This window comes from Taudactylus pleione, unplaced genomic scaffold (assembly GCF_031769625.1).
Source record: "Taudactylus pleione unplaced genomic scaffold, aTauple2 ptg000218l, whole genome shotgun sequence".
NCBI lineage: Eukaryota > Metazoa > Chordata > Amphibia > Anura > Myobatrachidae > Taudactylus > Taudactylus pleione.
In genome coordinates this window covers 13,081,439-13,101,693 of record NW_028284620.1, presented here as the reverse complement: position 1 = coordinate 13,101,693, position 20,255 = coordinate 13,081,439, and the positions used below count along the sequence as shown (strand labels likewise).

The following is a 20,255-nucleotide window of genomic DNA, read 5'->3' as shown; positions in this document are numbered from 1 at the left end:
TAGTTTGTGTTACAACAGCATGAGCACACCAATAAATGGTACTTGCCTAAAACCGGGATGTACTAAAGGAAAACCCAGTTTTCAGAGTTTTTACCGCATTTCCATATGTACTGAGCCCTGGCCGCCCTTTTATCGGTGCAGAGGGTAACAACAGAAAAACCTGGCATTACCCTATAGAAGCCTATGGGCTTCTTACTGCAACCCGCACCCGATGTTTCACCGCCGACCTGCAGTAGCCCAGCACTGACCCCCACTCAACTGAGTGTCCTGATCGCTGGCCCGTGCTCCTCCTGGATCCTCTGCCTCCTCCACCTCCTAATCTTCTGGGTGCAGTGAGGCACAAGTCACCAGCAGGAAGTTCCCAGGGCTCGGAGGGGGCGGGGTCCCACGGAGACCCCCTCACCCGGCATCAGCTGCTTCGCCATGGGCAGCTCTTATAGCAAGAGCTGTCCTTTGTGATACTAATCGCATATGTTAGTTCATACGCGATTAGTAAGGTTGTGGTGAAGGGCGGTATATACACCGCAACCTTGGTAAATCCTGCCCAGTGTGAGGTGCTGTAACATTTAAACAATAGGTGGATAAGCTAAGCAAGACCATGCATGTATGCGAAAGGAACTAAATTATTTTATAAAAAAAAACAAGATGTTTGGAAAGCATATGTAATAAAAATCTTTAAAAGAGAATAAAATTATGCTATTGAAAGGTAGCGCTCCCTATGTGACTTCTGGGAACGCTGTAGCAAATACATCAAAAAATATAAATACAACAATTGGCTGCGCTTTCAACAACACGGACAGTTCCACAGAAGTGAATAAAAACATTATTTTATTTATAAAAAAGACATAGTATATACATGTTTTACAGGAAGACACAGCGTAAAATATATTTATACATCAGAACTTAGGTCCCTAATATAACCAGAGATCTCTGTTACCTATAAAAAGTCTATATAAACAGGACAGAACACTTTAAAACAGAGTAAATGTGTGAGACAATTCCAGTGAGGAAAAATTGATTTGGGTGTGTTATTGGATTAGAAATTGGCATGTTCTGTAATCCCAAAACAGCGGAGAAAAAAACATCCACAGCACTTAGCTGCAATACTCTATGCCCGGCCGTCTGCACAGAACCCGCTATTCCCTCCCTACAATAGCGGGCGGCACGCTAGCAGTACAGCCAGCTAGTGCTCCAAACACCAGGAACCTAACCGGCCACTCATCTCAACATCAGCCAATGTGAGATCCCTGAGCTCATCACAGATGCGGCAGCCCCGCAGGTGTATAAACGGGCCAACATCTCACCAGCAGTAAAGTTCGTGAATACTCACCAGTTCAATCTGCTATCCATCTGCCCTGGAGGGATCCCCCTGGAACTGAGCACCATCCAGACGCAGTGACTAAGTGGGTGAGCTAAACCACTGTGACACTATATGCCATTGAGACAAAAAGGTTATTTTACCACTAGTTATTGTACATCGCTTTGGCCTAATTAGGAGAGCAGAGAACCAAGCAGGAGAGAGGTTCACCTACTTGGAGCCATTAGAGGCAGTGCTGGATGTGCCAGACTAGAAGGTCGGGGCCAGGTAGAGTCCTGTTCAGAGTCAAAACAATGATCCTGACACTTTGAGGCACCAATGCTATCCACTGTGGCACAGTGCTATAATGTGAAAGTCTTTAATTTCTTTACCTTTTCCGACACTAGCGCCAATTCATGTAGTCCTCTTAACAAATTACCTTCTTGAGTGTTAGTTCCACATTTGTGTCAGCAGTAAAATTATATTTGGCTACTGCTTCTCCAATCTCTCGAATCTGTGCTGGCGGTGGGGGTCGCATTGGCTGGACTTTCTCTTTTGGGCTAATTTTCTGAAAGAGAAGCAGACCATGAGGATGTGTCCTTAAAAGTGATTTTCAGTCAAATTATACATTTTGGAAGCATCCTTTCCGCAGCTGGCAGATTAAAGATGAAGCTATGCCTTGTACACAGGATGCCGGCGCTCGGGATCCCGGCGGTCAAAATCCTGACGCCGGCATCCCGACAGGGTTAGGATACAGACACCTGTCAGTAGGATTCCTAACCCTCCCTCCCAGGTGCTTAATCCTAACCCCACCCCCCTAGTACCTAAATCTAACCTCCCCCTCCCCACACCATAAACCTAACCTTCCCCACTAGTGTCTAACCCTAACCATCTGCCTAACCCTGTTACTTAACTTCGGGATGCATCCCCTTTGCTGGAATACTGACCATATGCCCTTGTACACTTACAGTTTTGGAAATACCATCTTGTCACTTCCACCTGACCGATTCACCAAACTGAACAGCCTGGATCATTTCTAATTTTACCAAGACTTAACCAGGATGTCAGCATATGCCAACTAGACAAGCCACCACAGCTGTCCATTCATCTTCATTCAGCCATCGCTGCGTCCTGACTATCCTGCAGAACACGTGAAGTGTACATTCTGGGCAAGTGAGCAGCTTCTGGCCCTGGGACATAAGTTATCTTTCTTAATTGGGGGTGAGGGGATTCTTCAGTTAGCAATTCATTCTGACCAGCAATATTTTGAACTAGTGTCTTTCTACTGAACACATAAAATACAAATGAAGGAGTTCTACTAACCTCAACATAAGAAATTGGTAATATTCCCACTCTTCCGTGATGCTCTCCTTCGTACCAGTTCTTGTCTATTTTCCTGAGGACATACACAGTATCTCCTTTCTTAAAAGACAGCTCTCTGAAAAGTAAAGGTTATTAATCACATTTCAAAGAATTGTCATTACATACTGTATAATAAATGGAATCTACCCATCATAGTGCAGTGGTGATAAAAATGCAGAACTACCATTCTCTAACAGACATATGACTCAACGTGTTACTGCTATCTATGTAGGTCAGCTCAGGAGCGTATTTATAATGGGTGCAGGGTGTGCGGTGTATACGGGGTCCAGGGGGGGCACACCCTGCACCTATCCTTTTTTCATACTTGCCTTCATAAGTCCCATGAAGTAGTGCGAAACAAAACGCTGAAAATGGCCGGCATGGCCATTTTCCCTGCATTTTGCACATACAGTACGCAGTAGGAAATCACCAGGAAAATGGCTGCTGCGCAATTTTCTCAGCACTGCGCATGTGCAGTAGACTTCGGGCACAGACTACTACCCAGAGTCTACTGCTGCTTTCAGTTTGCTGATGGCAGCCGGGGAGAGAGGAGGGGGCGCCGGACGAGCCCCCTCCTCTCTTAATACTCCCCTGGGTCAGCTATTAGACTGGACCCTGAAAACCTCTTCTATGAGGACACAGGAAGAAGATGTATGCTTTCTTTAGGGTTATTCTATCAGTGGAGAAACTAATGACTACACTAAACTATTATAGCAAACTTAAATTATATTCAATTCTGAGTGATGCGTAGTCGGGCTGCTTAGTTCACATGGAATTATAGTATAGCAACAACGCTCATTTCACTGCACCTCACATACCCATATGGGGTACAGGGACAAATGCAGGATTTCTAGAGGGGGATTTCCTAATGCTTGCTTTAAGGGTCAGCGATCACCTTAAGCTGTTAGATTCGGCAATAGTGCCAGCCTGCCTGAGCTGGGCATGTGCAACAACTCAATTCCGTCCCTTATACTGCATGTTGTGGCCACAGCTCTAGTTGAATCGTATTATATACTACTGCTATTGTCATGATTTCAGCTGCTAGCCAAGCCAGATAAAAGGGGGTTTACAGGCTACTGGAACCCACCCTACACCTGCGGTTGTTTATGGGGTACGAGGTACAATGAGCAATGTTGCGGTGATGATGTGCCACTGTAACATCTGTTCCCATGCCATCCTGATGACACATCATCAACTTCACTTAAAATTTTAACTGCCCCTATAGGGTCATGTGTTGCTTGCATGTTACACCTTTGTGGAAGCACACATTTGTCTACGATATGTTATATTATATTTTATTACATTTTTGTTATGACAGCTTTGGTTATATTTTTTATAGCATCGTTATTACACTACACATATGCATATAACTCTTCTAATCATAAATATCCTTATGTCTGCAACTATATGAACTTACGCCACATATACACTAGTGTTTTAGTTGCCTTTTGTTGTTTTGTTTAGGCCAGTAAAAAGACAAATCAAATGTTGTTGCTAATGTTAAAGATCATTGTAGACTTTTTGAAAAGCGTAATTTTATCTTGTTTGCAGTGTAGGCAACACAATTATAAAATGTGAATGGGTATGGCAGCATTACATACAAGTGTTTAAATTATACTGGTAGGTTAATTGGCTCCCAACAAAATGAACCCTAGTGTGTATGTGTGTGTGCATGTGATAGGGAATATAGGGTCTGATACAGCGAGGATCACTACAGCGAATACACAAGCAATTGGCCGATTGTTATGCACTGCTCATGAGCACACGAACACTCCACTGTGATCAGTGTGTACGCAGACCCATCGCAGAGTGATTGACAGGAGGTACAGTTTGTGGGTGGTGAGGGTGTGTGGGGGGGGGGGGGTCGAAGAAACACAGGCGTACCAGTGTTCTCTGTAATGTGCTACGAAATGTGTGTGCTCTATATAAATAACTGGTAATAACTAAACAAGTGTGTCAGAATCATTTACGTGCACTAAGAATGCATACAAAATGTTTATAAATCACCCTCAAGGAAGAGAATACATAAAATCAGATAGCGAAGTAACTGGCACATAGACCTTCCACACAGTAGATGAGCACTTACTTTGGAGTCTGAGCCTTGAAATCATACACAGCTCTAGCAGCCTAGGCATAAAGATAGAAAAAATCTATTAACCAATGCGGATGTCTTGTGGTCAAGATGGTGATTGCTGAGCTAGTCTGTTTTATACATAGATCCTGATGTGTTGTCATATTCCTAATTGCTACAATTTGTGTATTAGCGTCAGAACAGAACGTCCTCTTCCGTTCTATGACATGTCCTTAGTGTATCGCTGGGCTAGTGCTTTATGTAGAGATCTGTTGGATATCTTTAAAAGTGTTCTTACACAGATAATAAAAAAAACAAACTATAGAGGTCCATAAATGCAAGATTTTAGTCATTAAAGCAGATATGATATGCTGTATATATGTATTTCAGGCATTCATAGACTTCTGTTTGGAGTCTATGCAATAGACAAAACACCTCTGTAATGTGACTTACAAGGTATATTAGCGACATATATATTCAAATGTGTATCTGTGTTTAGTGCCTTGGTCTCGAGCAGGGGAATAACTAGGTATTTAAAGGCCCCATACAGTAGCAATAGTTTGTACAACCCAATGGTCAAAAATGTATATAACACATGTAACACTGACAAGGAAGATGGACTCCCCTTAGCTCCGGGCCCCAGAGCAGCTACACCCCTTGCACCTATAGTAGTTGTGCCTATGGTCTAGAGTACAGTGGGCAATAAAAAGCCCTCCAGCTGTTGTTGAATTACATATCCCAGCATGCTTTACCACAGTTTTAGCATGGCCAAATAGCAAAACTGTGGCAGGGCATGCTGGGATGTGTAGTTCTACAACAGCTGGGGGGCTGCTTATTGCCCACCCCTACTCCAGAGCATCAGCAAGCTCTGAGCCTGTGTACCTGGGCCCAGTGCTAAGTGCTGCTGACACTGACAGCAAATAATACATCTTAGTAAGAAGGTCTGTCAGCTCCACACCTGTAACCTGTGTCAGGTTAATGTAGCATATGAGAAGAGAGGACTACTAGATTAAATATCTTATTTCATTAGTGTAAACTAAATCATAATAAGTATTCTATTGATATATGATACATAATAGGGCTGGTGCAGAGGGGATACAGTCAATGTCCAGACACATAGGATGCCAGCGGTTAGATTACCGGCGCTGGATTCCAGTCACCTGTTAGAGTCCCAGTGCCGGGATCCTGAAGGTAAGTAGCGGGGTTAGGGATTAGGGCTAGGCACTAGGGGGAGAGTTAGGGATTAGGGCTAGGCACTAGGGGGAGAGTTAGGGATTAGGGCTAGGCACTAGGGGGAAGGTTATGGGTAGGCACTAAGAGGGGAGGGTTTGGCACTGAGGGGAGGGTTAGGGTTAGACACTAAAAGGGGAGGATTAGGGTTAGGCACTAGGGCATGGGTCTTCAACCTTTGGCCCTCCAGCTGCTGTGGAACTACAGATCCCAGGATGCCCTGCCACAGTTTTAGCATGCTGTTATATCAAAACGGTGGCAGGGCATGCTGGGATGTGTAGTTCCACAGCAGCTGGAGGGCCAAAGGTTGAAGACCCATGCACTAGGGGGAAGGTTAGGATTAGGCACTAAGAGGGGAGGGTTAGGGATTAGGGTTAGACACTAGGGGGATGGTTAGGCACTATGGGGGGAGGTTAGGTTTAGGCACCGGGGAGGGTTAGGATACCGACTGACAGGAGTTGATATCCTAACCCTGTCAGGATACCGGCGTCGAGATTCTGACCACCGGGATCCATAGCGCCGGCATCCCGTACCCAACCCAATGCAGAGTTGGTCACACAGGAAAGGCACACAACAATAGCATACTTCACACTGAGCGGTGCATATCTTCCATACTGGCAGGATAAGCACCCAGTTTACGCCAGGTATACAGTGCATCCTTAAAGTAATCACAGCACGTCACTTTTTTTACATTTTGTTATGTTAAAGCCTTATTTCAGAATGGAATAAATTTATTTTTGTCCTCAAAATTCTACACACAATATCCTATAATGACAACGTGTAAGGTGACCAAGAACCCGATGGTCACTCTGTCAGAGCTACAGCATTCCTCTGTGGAGAGACGAGAACCTTCCAGATGGACAACCATCTCTGCAGCAATCCACCAATCAGGCCTGTACGGTAGAATGGCCAGACGGAAGCCACTCCTTAGTAAAAAGCACATGGCAGCCCGCCTGGAGTTTGCAAAAATGCGCCTGAAGGACTCTCAGACCATGATGGGACAAAGATCGAACTCTTTGGCGTGAATGCCAGGCATTCTGTTTGGAGGAAACCAGGCACCGCTCATCACCAGGCCAATACCATCCCTACAGTGAAGCATGGTGGTGGCAGCATCATGCTGTGGTGATGTTTTTCAGTGGCAGGAACTGGGAGACTAGTCAAGATAGAGGGATAGATGAATGCAGCAATGTACAGAGACATCCTGGATGAAAACCTGCTCCAGAGCGCTCTTGACCACAGCCAAGATATCAAAGGAGTGGCTAGAGGACATCTCTGTGAATGTCCTTGAGTGGCCAAGCCAGAGCCCAGACTTGAATCCGATTGAAATTCTCTGGAGAGATCTGAAAATGACTGTGCACCGACGCTTCCCATCCAACCTGATGGAGCTTGAGAGGTGCTGCAAAGAGGAATGGGCGAAACTGCCCAAAGATAGGTGTGAGAAGCTTGTGGCATCATATTCAAAAAGACTTGAGGCTGTAATTGCTGCCAAAAGTGCATCAACAAAGTATTGAGCAAAGGCTGTGAATACTTATGTACATGTGATTTCTTAGGGTTTTTTTTAAATTCCATTTGCAAAAACTCAAAAAAAACCTTTTTACACGTTGTCATTATGGGGTATTGTGTAGAATTTTGAGGAGGAAAATTAATTGAATTTCATTTTGGAATAAGGCTGTAACATAACAACATGTGGAAAAAGTGACGCGCTGTGAATAAATTCCGGATGCACTGTACGTTACATACACTTATGCCCATGTTATTAACCATTTGTTGTGCATGCAAAATATGCAGCACAATCTTTACAGTAAAAACAACGCTCCATTTTGTGTTTGAAAATGTGTGTGTGTGTGTGTACAAGAACATAATATAATATATGCACGTGTCAGTGTGGACTCGTCATCAGCAAATCACAAGCGGTTTGCTAGCGCTGACAATCATCATCTTCATCAGTGCTCTAACCTGTGTCCTCATCTATTAATAATGCGACTTCCTCAGATGTATGTGCATCTACTTACTGTTCTGTATGGGTCCACAATGACGTGACCACTCCCCCCTTGCTGTACTGGGCCTACATCACAGTGCCCCTTTCTCTCCCCCATCCCGCCTCTCCAAGCACTGGCGTATGTATCTGTATGGGTCCATAATGACGTGACCACTCCCATTGCTGTACTGGGCCTACATTACAACGCCCCTTTCCCTCCTCATCCTGCCTCTTCCAGCACCGGCGTATGTATCTGTATGGGTCCATAATGACGTGACCACTCCCCTTGCTGTACTGGGCCTACATTACAACGCCCGTTTCCTTCCCCATCCCGCCTCTTCCAGCACCGGTGTATGTATCTGTATGGGTCCACATTGACGTGACCTGTCCCTTGCTGTACTGGGCCTACATTACAACGCCCCTTTCCCTTCCCATCCCGCCTCTCCAAGCACCGGCGTATGTATAGGCTTATGTACGTGCGTCCGTCTGTTTACTGCGCAGAGCAAATACCCGATGTAAACTGGCGTAGCGCTCACTCTAATCAGGCCCAACCTGCTTTTCACATGTTTCCTGTACAGAAATCACTGTGGACAAGTGTGTGGGTACCTCCTTCTCCTGCGCTCCCCTCCTCGCTGGATTCCTGCTCACATCAGTGAATGCTGAGGAATAATTCCTGGGAGAATCTTGATCAGCTAGAAAACCAGGAGACTATTACGTTAGCACTTAGCACCAATGTTACTTTTGTGGCAATTATGAATTATGAATAAATTAAATGATGAATTATGAGCTAAAAAGATAAAAGGTAATTGTGCTTACTTTATAAACGTTTCCTGATCATAAACTTGCCACTTGTTTTAACTCAGTGACATAAGTGCAAAACCATCCAATACATAATAGGTATGCTGGCCCTATTCCTGCCGCAGGGACATTGTACACATTCCTATGCAGTGACTTCACTGCAGCCATCCCTGAGAGAAAGGCATCAGCTAACAGGGGTGGTGTGATATAATACTGTCATTTGCAAGCGTCTCTTCAGAAGTATTTATGGTACACATTAAGCCAAGCAAGACTGCAGAGATGGGAAAATACACGGATGGATATAACAACTACCATGTCATGCTTTCCTAACATGCATGGAAAATACTGCATGCAAATCAAAGAATGTCTGGGAGGTGGGGGGATGTAACAATGGCAGAATTTAGAGGGCTATTCATGAAAGCTTGGATAGAGATACAACAGAGATAAAGTACCAGCCAATCTGCTCCTGACGCTTTACAGGCTGTGTTGGTACTTTTACCTTTCTCCAAGCTTTCCTGAATATCCCCATAATGAGGAGTCTGTATACACGTTAGCTTAGGCAATGTGTTTGGAATAGCAATATTTCCTCTAATGCCATCTGTGTTTTCCTAAAGGCTTTAAAAACTCCACTTCAGAATCTTACAGCACAAGGAGAGGCTGCAGAGCACAAGCACATAAGGCTATACAGGGTGCAGTCATCCGTGTGACCTTACAGCACAAGGAGAGGCTGCAGAGCACAAGCACATAAGGCTATACAGGGTGCAGTCATCCGTGTGACCTTACAGCACAAGGAGAGGCTGCAGAGCACAAGCACATAAGGCTATACAGGGTGCAGTCATCCGTGTGACCTTACAGCACAGGGAGAGGCTGCAGAGCACAAGCACATCAGGCTATACAGAGTGCAGTCATCCGTGTGACCTTACAGCACCAGGAGAGGCTGCAGAGCACAAGCACATAAGGCTATACAGGGTGCAGTCATCCGTGTGACCTTACAGCACAAGGAGAGGCTGCAGAGCACAAGCACATAAGGCTATACAGTTTGCAGTCATCCGTGTGACCTTACAGCACAAGGAGAGGCTGCAGAGCACAAGCACATAAGGCTATACAGTTTGCAGTCATCCGTGTGACCTTACAGCACAAGGAGAGGCTGCAGAGCACAAGCACATAAGGCTATACAGTTTGCAGTCATCCGTGTGACCTTACAGCACAAGGAGAGGCTGCAGAGCACAAGCACATAAGGCTATACAGAGTGCAGTCATCCGTGTGACCTTACAGCACAAGGAGAGGCTGCAGAGCACAAACACATAAGGCTATACAGAGTGCAGTCATCCGTGTGACCTTACAGCACAAGGAGAGGCTGCAGAGCACAAGCACATAAGGCTATACAGAGTGCAATCATCCGTGTGACCTTACAGCACAGGGAGAGGCTGCAGAGCACAAACACATAAGGCTATACAGAGTGCAGTCATCCGTGTGACCTTACAGCACAAGGAGAGGCTGCAGAGCACAAGCACATAAGGCTATACAGAGTGCAATCATCCGTGTGACCTTACAGCACAAGGAGAGGCTGCATAGTACAAGCACATAAGGCTATACAGGGTGCAGTCATCCGTGTGACCTTACAGCACAAGGAGAGGCTGCAGAGCACAAGCACATAAGGCAATACCGAGTGCAGTCATCCGTGTGACCTTACAGCACAAGGAGAGGCTGCAGAGCACAAGCACATAAGGCTATACAGGGTTACAGAGTGCAGTCATCCGTGTGACCTTACAGCACAAGGAGAGGCTGCAGAGCACAAGCACATAAGGCTATAGCTGTATAGCACAAGCACATAGGCTATAGCTGTATAGCACAAGCACATAAGGCTATACAGGGTGCAGTCATCCGTGTGACCTTACAGCACAAGGAGAGGCTGCAGAGCACAAGCACATAAGGCTATACAGAGTGCAGTCATCCGTGTGACCTTACAGCACAAGGAGAGGCTGCAGAGCACAAGCACATAAGGCTATACAGGGTGCAGTCATCTGTGTGACCTTACAGCACAAGGAGAGGCTGCAGAGCACAAGCACATAAGGCTATACAGGGTGCAGTCATCCGTGTGACCTTACAGCACAAGGAGAGGCTGCAGAGCACAAGCACATAAGGCTATACAGGGTGCAGTCACCGTGTGACCTTACAGCACAAGGAGAGGCTGCAGAGCACAAGCACATAAGGCTATACAGTTTGCAGTCATCCGTGTGACCTTACAGCACAAGGAGAGGCTGCAGAGCACAAGCACATAAGGCTATACAGAGTGCAATCATCCGTGTGACCTTACAGCACAAGGAGAGGCTGCAGAGCACAAGCACATAAGGCTATACAGGGTGCAGTCATCCGTGTGACCTTACAGCACAAGGAGAGGCTGCAGAGCACAAGCACATAAGGCAATACCGAGTGCAGTCATCCGTGTGACCTTACAGCACAAGGAGAGGCTGCAGAGCACAAGCACATAAGGCTATACAGGGTTACAGAGTGCAGTCATCCGTGTGACCTTACAGCACAAGGAGACGCTGCAGAGCACAAGCACATAAGGCTATAGCTGTATAGCACAAGCACATAGGCTATAGCTGTATAGCACAAGCACATAAGGCTATACAGGGTGCAGTCATCCGTGTGACCTTACAGCACAAGGAGAGGCTGCAGAGCACAAGCACATAAGGCTATACAGAGTGCAGTCATCCGTGTGACCTTACAGCACAAGGAGAGGCTGCAGAGCACAAGCACATAAGGCTATACAGGGTGCAGTCATCCGTGTGACCTTACAGCACAAGGAGAGGCTGCAGAGCACAAGCACATAAGGCTATACAGGGTGCAGTCATCCGTGTGACCTTACAGCACAAGGAGAGGCTGCAGAGCACAAGCACAAAAGGCTATACAGGGTGCAGTCATCCGTGTGACCTTACAGCACAAGGAGAGGCTGCATAGTACAAGCACATAAGGCTATACAGGGTTACAGAGTGCAGTCATCCGTGTGACCTTACAGCACAAGGAGAGGCTGCAGAGCACAAGCACATAAGGCTATAGCTGTATAGCACAAGCACATAGGCTATAGCTGTATAGCACAAGCACATAAGGCAATACCGAGTGCAGTCATCCGTGTGACCTTACAGCACAAGGAGAGGCTGCAGAGCACAAGCACATAAGGCTATACAGTTTGCAGTCATCTGTGTGACCTTACAGCACAAGGAGAGGCTGCAGAGCACAAGCACATAAGGCTATACAGTTTGCAGTCATCCGTGTGACCTTACAGCACAAGGAGAGGCTGCAGAGCACAAGCACATAAGGCTATACAGAGTGCAATCATCCGTGTGACCTTACAGCACAAGGAGAGGCTGCAGAGCACAAGCACATAAGGCTATACAGGGTGCAGTCATCTGTGTGACCTTACAGCACAAGGAGAGGCTGCAGAGCACAAGCACATAAGGCTATAGAGAGTGCAGTCATCTGTGTGACCTTACAGCACAAGGAGAGGCTGCAGAGCACAAGCACATAAGGCTATACAGGGTGCAGTCATCCGTGTGACCTTACAGCACAAGGAGAGGCTGCAGAGCACAAGCACATAAGGCTATACAGAGTGCAATCATCCGTGTGACCTTACAGCACAAGGAGAGGCTGCAGAGCACAAGCACATAAGGCTATACAGGGTGCAGTCATCTGTGTGACCTTACAGCACAAGGAGAGGCTGCAGAGCACAAGCACATAAGGCTATAGAGAGTGCAGTCATCCGTGTGACCTTACAGCACAAGGAGAGGCTGCATAGTACAAGCACAAAAGGCTATACAGGGTGCAGTCATCCGTGTGACCTTACAGCACAAGGAGAGGCTGCAGAGCACAAGCACATAAGGCAATACCGAGTGCAGTCATCCGTGTGACCTTACAACACAAGGAGAGGCTGCAGAGCACAAGCACATAAGGCAATACCGAGTGCAGTCATCCGTGTGACCTTACAGCACAAGGAGAGGCTGCAGAGCACAAGCACATAAGGCTATACAGGGTTACAGAGTGCAGTCATCCGTGTGACCTTACAGCACAAGGAGAGGCTGCAGAGCACAAGCACATAAGGCTATAGCTGTATAGCACAAGCACATAGGCTATAGCTGTATAGCACAAGCACATAAGGCTATACAGGGTGCAGTCATCCGTGTGACCTTACAGCACAAGGAGAGGCTGCAGAGCACAAGCACATAAGGCTATACAGTTTGCAGTCATCCGTGTGACCTTACAGCACAAGGAGAGGCTGCAGAGCACAAGCACATAAGGCTATACAGAGTGCAGTCATCCGTGTGACCTTACAGCACAAGGAGAGGCTGCAGAGCACAAACACATAAGGCTATACAGAGTGCAGTCATCCGTGTGACCTTACAGCACAAGGAGAGGCTGCAGAGCACAAGCACATAAGGCTATACAGAGTGCAATCATCCGTGTGACCTTACAGCACAAGGAGAGGCTGCATAGTACAAGCACATAAGGCTATACAGGGTGCAGTCATCCGTGTGACCTTACAGCACAAGGAGAGGCTGCAGAGCACAAGCACATAAGGCAATACCGAGTGCAGTCATCCGTGTGACCTTACAGCACAAGAAGAGGCTGCAGAGCACAAGCACATAAGGCTATACAGGGTTACAGAGTGCAGTCATCCGTGTGACCTTACAGCACAAGGAGAGGCTGCAGAGTACAAGCACATAAGGCTATAGCTGTATAGCACAAGCACATAGGCTATAGCTGTATAGCACAAGCACATAAGGCTATACAGGGTGCAGTCATCCGTGTGACCTTACAGCACAAGGAGAGGCTGCAGAGCACAAGCACATAAGGCTATACAGGGTGCAGTCATCCGTGTGACCTTACAGCACAAGGAGAGGCTGCAGAGCACAAGCACATAAGGCTATACAGAGTGCAATCATCCGTGTGACCTTACAGCACAAGGAGAGGCTGCAGAGCACAAGCACATAAGGCTATACAGGGTGCAGTCATCTGTGTGACCTTACAGCACAAGGAGAGGCTGCAGAGCACAAGCACATAAGGCTATAGAGAGTGCAGTCATCTGTGTGACCTTACAGCACAAGGAGAGGCTGCAGAGCACAAGCACATAAGGCTATAGAGAGTGCAGTCATCCGTGTGACCTTACAGCACAAGGAGAGGCTGCATAGTACAAGCACATAAGGCTATACAGGGTGCAGTCATCCGTGTGACCTTACAGCACAAGGAGAGGCTGCAGAGCACAAGCACATAAGGCAATACCGAGTGCAGTCATCCGTGTGACCTTACAGCACAAGGAGAGGCTGCAGAGCACAAGCACATAAGGCTATACAGGGTTACAGAGTGCAGTCATCCGTGTGACCTTACAGCACAAGGAGAGGCTGCAGAGCACAAGCACATAAGGCTATACAGGGTGCAGTCATCTGTGTGACCTTACAGCACAAGGAGAGGCTGCAGAGCACAAGCACATAAGGCTATAGAGAGTGCAGTCATCCGTGTGACCTTACAGCACAAGGAGAGGCTGCAGAGCACAAGCACATAAGGCAATACCGAGTGCAGTCATCCGTGTGACCTTACAGCACAAGGAGAGGCTGCAGAGCACAAGCACATAAGGCTATACAGGGTTACAGAGTGCAGTCATCTGTGTGACCTTACAGCACAAGGAGAGGCTGCACAGCACAAGCACATAAGGCTATAGAGAGTGCAGTCATCTGTGTGACCTTACAGCACAAGGAGAGGCTGTATAGCACAAGCACATAAGGCTATAGCTGTATAGCACAAGCACATAAGGCTATACAGGGTGCAGTCATCTGTGTGACCTTATGGCACAAACTCACACTCTAAGGCAGTGTCTGGGGTTATTAATTGTGTGTCCCATGTACATTATAGTAGTGTAAAAGATCAAGTGAATAAAGAATATCTGTTACTACTGGCTATGTAAAAATCGTTTTCTTGTGCACTTAAATAGTGCTGGTAAAAATAGTAAGCAAATGTTCTATTCAAGTAATATAGTAAACTGACATATATATATATATATATATATATATATATATATATTTATATTATCCAGGGAGTAGGTCAGCACACACAAATAAAAATACACATCCGCCCAGGGTGCTTCCCCATTGCCCTGTCCAGGGCAGCATCAAAATATATCCAAAGTAGTAAATAAGGTGCACTCTCCATGGACTTTCCTTAAAGTATCAAGGCTTATTTATTCCTTACTGCATAATAGCAATATCACAAGTCATCACAGGTCGACGTTTCGTTTAACGAGTGTAACCTTCTTCAGGACGGACTCCGCAAACCACCAAGATAGGCCTTTATACTTTTTGGAAAGTCCCTGGTGAGTGCACCTTATTTACTACTTTGGAGAGAGAAATATATATATATTATATATGAACCATTGGCACTTACAATGTTTGTGTTTTTGAGCAGAGGGGAAGTATAAAATGTAAATTAACTAGTCTAGATGCTAATACTAGAAAGAATAAAGGCATCAGTATGTTATGTAATGATTAAGCAGATGCTCAGTGATCATTATTGGTGTATAAGATGTGAATTACAAGCATATATGGATCTGGTGGGTTTTTTTTAAAGAACATTTTGCATCACAAGTTTTAGGGTAAATGAAATGGATCAAGGTGGATGCATCATGGAAATTAAGGAAATAATAGTGGAGCACCTGGAAAACAGTATGGATTATCTTGGGAGGAGTTGTTGTTGGTTGCATCCACATCCTGGTAAGAGGCACTGATCGGCAATCTTCCACAATCACTCTGACACGGTGTGTTATGAATAGCACCATCATGAGGCAGCTGGCAGTAAGACTGATTAACGGTGGTTAATGGAAACGCTTTTAAGGAAGAATTTCTTTCTGGGACGTCCGGAAGAAGCTCACTAATAAGTCTGTGGAGAATGCTGTTATCAGGCAAGCTCCCACGTCTTTTCTCTGCTTTTATTTGGTCACAAATATCCTGGAGAGCAGAGTCCAGAGCGTCAAACATTGAGGTTTTACATCGGCTCTTCTCAGATTGCCTTTTAGGTGTAGAGCATTTTTTCCTACGAAAAGGCACTGGACTAACAAGAAATGCTATCTTGGAAAGGCCTGAATCGTTTTCTGGCCTTCCTGAAGACTCGCTTTTCTCCTGCTTAGCCCTCTCATGTTTTAGCATGGTGGTGAAACGAGTGTATGATGCCGGGCACCTTCCTTTGCAAGAGCTAATGAGGTGCCGATGGTGGTGGTGGTGATGGTGGTGGTGGTGATGGTGATGCCCAGACCCATAAAAACTTTCAGATGATGTGAAGGAATAGTGGTCAAAATCACTCTCGCTGCAAAAGGAAGATCCTTCAATTTGTATAAAGTCACTGAGATCGGACACAACTGCTTCCGGATCACTATCAGAAAATTCTACGTGTGACCTTGGAATCTGATCACTTGTTACCTCGATATGTACAGGCACTAGAGTTTTAGCTTTGCCATTGTGCTGTACCTGAGGTATATGCCTTTCTTGGGCTTCTTCATCCAACAATGATTCAATAGAAAACCGTCGTTTAGGGCACAAACTATTAGTGGAGATGTCTAAGCTGACTGCAGACAGCATCTCATCTCCAAGGTTAGGCATAGATTTGGATTTCTGAATGAGCCGTTCAAACTCCGATATTCTGGTTGGAACCATATCTCTTGGCACTTCTTCAGACACCGTCCTCCAGCCTTCAAATAGACCTTTTTGCTGCTCTTGCTCATACTGCAGTATCCGAGATTTCACGGAACAGATCACTTCAGAGCTCATCAAGTCTTTGCGGTTTATACGGTGCATTTTTTTGTATAATTTTAAAAACCCTGGAGTGTCATGAGCCGACCTGTGACGAACCCTGGACTTGTTTGCAGCACAGCCGTCAGAATTAAATGAATTATCCTTGGAGTTATTTTCACACAATAAGGAACCCATACTTTCAGATTTGATGTGGCTGCTACAGAAGTTGTTGTGATCATCGGTTAACAAGTCATCACAACTCCTCGACTTCATTTTTGGTGATGCTGTTTCCTCTGTGCTGCTCCACACCTCCGCATTCTGACGGTTCATCTGCCAGCCATTCTTAAAGTTGACTGAACGTTTTGTATCATCAGGCACAGCTAAGTGATGATTATAGCCCCTACAATAATCTATAGAGTTTGATGCATTTGGCTCATGAACAGAATAAGTGAATAGAGGGGGATACATTCTGCTAACATCCCCACCTTCAACATCCAAAGAGCAGCATGATAAAAGAGAGACATTTCCAGAAATTAACAGACGTAAAGCAAAAAGATAAAGTGTTAGTAATAGAGTGAAATACAGAGAAAAGTGACAGAAGTATCTATATGGGTACAATATGCATTATCTCACAAAGGGGCATATGTATCAAAGCTTGATGTGAGATAAAATTGTGAGATATATATCACCAACCAATCAGCTTCTAACTTACATTTTTCAGGCTGTGTATAAGAAATGATAGTTTGGAGCGGATTGGTTGGTGATATATTTATCTCACATCAAGCTTTGATACATATGCCCCAAAGTCTCTAAAACAAACTTCACAAAAGCAAATTTGTTTTTCGAGAAAAAACTTTACCCAAATCCTATTTTTTTTATTATTGTTCTCTATTTGAAATGTATATACTTATAAGAATAGGTTTAATCTGGTCTGGGTATTTATAGCACATCACTTAGGGAAGGTTTGTAAAAGAGTATGTAGCTAAAATACAATTGCAAATATCAAAACCAGCCATACCATGTATTACAGCTATCTATACATGGGAGAGATGTATCAAGTCTTGGAGAGCGATAAAGTGGAGATGTTGTCCAAAGCAACCAATCAGCTTCTGTCATTTATCTATCACAGTCTATAAAATGACAGTTAGAAGCTAATTAGTTCCTTTTGGCACATTCTCCACTTTCTCTCTCTCCAAGGCTTGAGACATCTCCCTTTACCTATCTGTATTCAGCAGCTTAGATCAGCTTTTAACGCTAACTTAAGAGTGAGTATAAATAATAATTACATTTTAAATGAATCATCCGACAAGTATGTTCTGTACAATTGCACCCCCCAGTCATTTCAATTACCTTGCTATATTTATTATTTTATTCAAACAGTTTTTTTATTATAAAATAATTGTATAGATTAGTACATTAAACCTCCAGGATAAAAGCTCAATATAACCTGATACCCTATTTGTTAAATGAGTGTTTACACAGGCACACAGGTAGACGGCGCTGTTGCATTTTCATTAGGAAATACTGGATGACATGCATCGGTATAAGTTACTGGTACACAGAGCGAGCGGGTGATACAGTGCAGCTTCCATCTACCTTTTGTCCGTGATGGAGATGGGGGTGAGGAGTTAATAAAAGGTTTCCGCAGGGTGGCATTCGCTCCTTGAGCTCCCATTCTGCCCAGGCTATTTCTGTTTGTATTCTGGTCACTGTGGGCTCGCTGATGACCTACGCTGGGCTCGGACTTCCGCCTCTTCCTGTAGTCACTTGCAGAACTTCAATAAAAACAAGACATAGAATGTAAATGTGTTTGCAGCATGTCCCTCCCTGGTATCTCCATGCGAGATCTATGTTTTGTTCTCCTTGCAGGGCTCTTACACAGCTTTGTGAAACCCTGGCCTGCATCCAAACCCCACTCCCACAAATCAATAAGGACCTGAGAAACAATTAGAGCATGACATTGCAGCTTCCTTATGGAGAACTCACACTGCCAATACTGATTTAATTATATTAATGTCACACAAGCATACAGACCTGGGTTATCTTGCAAGTGTTCAATGATGAAAACAATTCAAGTGATAGCAACGGCCATACTGTGGCATTACAACAATCTATCCGATTATAGTTTTCCTTTTTTAATAGCCGGAATAAAGTCAAAACAAAAACGACCTATTGCCGTTTACATGATTCATGCTTGTACTTTGCACATTTGTAAATTTTTTTGCATTTTTGTTATGTGCCAGTTAAAAAGAGAATACCTTTTATTTTTACCTTGGGGACCTTACACACTGTTTGCCCACTACCCCACCAGTATTCTAAGCGCCGGTGGTTGGGATGCCGGTATTTTAAGTGCCGGTATCCCCTTTGCCCGGGATATTGAACGGATCCCCCGTATTTGTCCCATGCATTCTTGCTTTATTTTACTATATGAAAGAGTCCAAATCTTTCCTCTAGGATGTAAGCTCTTTGCAAGCAGTCCCTCTCTCTTTCTGTGATCTCTATGTAATGTGTGAATTACATTTATGTTATTATATCGTTTTCCATATCTGTAAAGTTGTGAACTCTTCTATAAGGCTGGGTACACACTTGTGGATACATTTCTTATTCAATCAACAAACGGTATATCGGTGTGTGTGTGTGTGTGTGTGTGTGTATATATATATATATATATATATATATATATATATATATATATATATATACACATGTTTGGACAACGATAGATTAATACAGTGGTTCTCAAACTCTGTCCTCAGGACCCCACACACAGGTCACGTTTCCAGGTCACCCAGCAAGTGCACAGGTGTATTCATTACTCACTGACATATTTTAATAGATCCACAGGTGGGGATTATTTGATTTGTGATTCAGTGAAGAGACCTGGAAAACATGCACTGTGTGGGGTCCTGAGGACCAAGTTTGAGAACCTGTGGATTAATATTTTGAAAAATTAAGGCCCTCATTCAGAGCCGTACGCTCTGAGCAGAGCGCACGCTCTGAATGAGGGCCGTCCTCCATAATTATGGAGCGTCCTCTTGGACGCTCGTATAGCTGTGGGTCACCACCCACAGCCTGTACGAGCGTACAGGTTGATGGCCGCGATGGTCGCGACCATCGCCACTGCGAGCCGGAGCCTGCGGTTGAGTTTTTCAACCGCAAGGCCCGGAGTGATTTTGGCTCTATCAGAGCCAAAATCTCCCACTGACATCACTAGTGATGTCAGTGGGCCGGTTTCTGACGGTAGGCGTTACCTTGGGAACGCCCCCTTCAGGGAGGCACGCCCACCAAAGGTGGCGTGCTGTCAATCAACATCGACAGCACGCCCCCTTTGATCAGACACAACGAGCGAAGGAAAGTCCTTCGCTCGTCGCGTCTGGCGCATGCACACGACGGAGCTCCCGCCGTCATGCGCAGTGCACAACATCGACCCACTTGCGAGCGGACAGCCGCTTGCGAGTGGGTCTGAATCAGGCCCTAAGTTTATATGAAGAAAGAATTAAAATGTATTTAAATTACAACAAGATTAATTCCAGCATAGCAATACAGAGACTAATGATAAACTAACAGAATCCTGTCTTTTTATACTAACATGTAATTATAGGATGTGGGACAAATATACATAACTCCAACCTGCTATTGCACAATCACTGAATTCCAGTAACTTGTTATAATAAAAACATGGTGCATTTATGCAGCTATACAATATTGTTACCTTTATTCCAGCGGGATAATAATGACCAACCT

General features: G+C 45.0%; 1 protein-coding gene across 2 annotated transcripts in view; it reads right to left on the bottom strand.

The window, feature by feature from the left end:
* The window catches only part of SORBS2 (sorbin and SH3 domain containing 2), a 325,434-nt gene that overhangs the window by 21,841 nt on the left and 283,338 nt on the right, over window positions 1-20,255 (bottom strand). Inside the window, exons 17-22 of one of the 2 annotated variants that reach the window (XM_088478777.1) lie at window positions 18,108-18,286; window positions 15,440-16,996; window positions 8,545-8,630; window positions 4,746-4,786; window positions 2,621-2,735; window positions 1,737-1,865 (exon numbers count right to left, since the gene is read on the bottom strand). In XM_088478777.1, the coding sequence (XP_088334903.1) occupies window positions 1,737-1,865; window positions 2,621-2,735; window positions 4,746-4,786; window positions 8,545-8,630; window positions 15,440-16,996; window positions 18,108-18,286 (2,107 nt within the window). The remainder of the gene's footprint in view (window positions 1-1,736; window positions 1,866-2,620; window positions 2,736-4,745; window positions 4,787-8,544; window positions 8,631-15,439; window positions 16,997-18,107; window positions 18,287-20,255) is intronic. The other variant, XM_088478776.1, reaches the window with a different exon arrangement.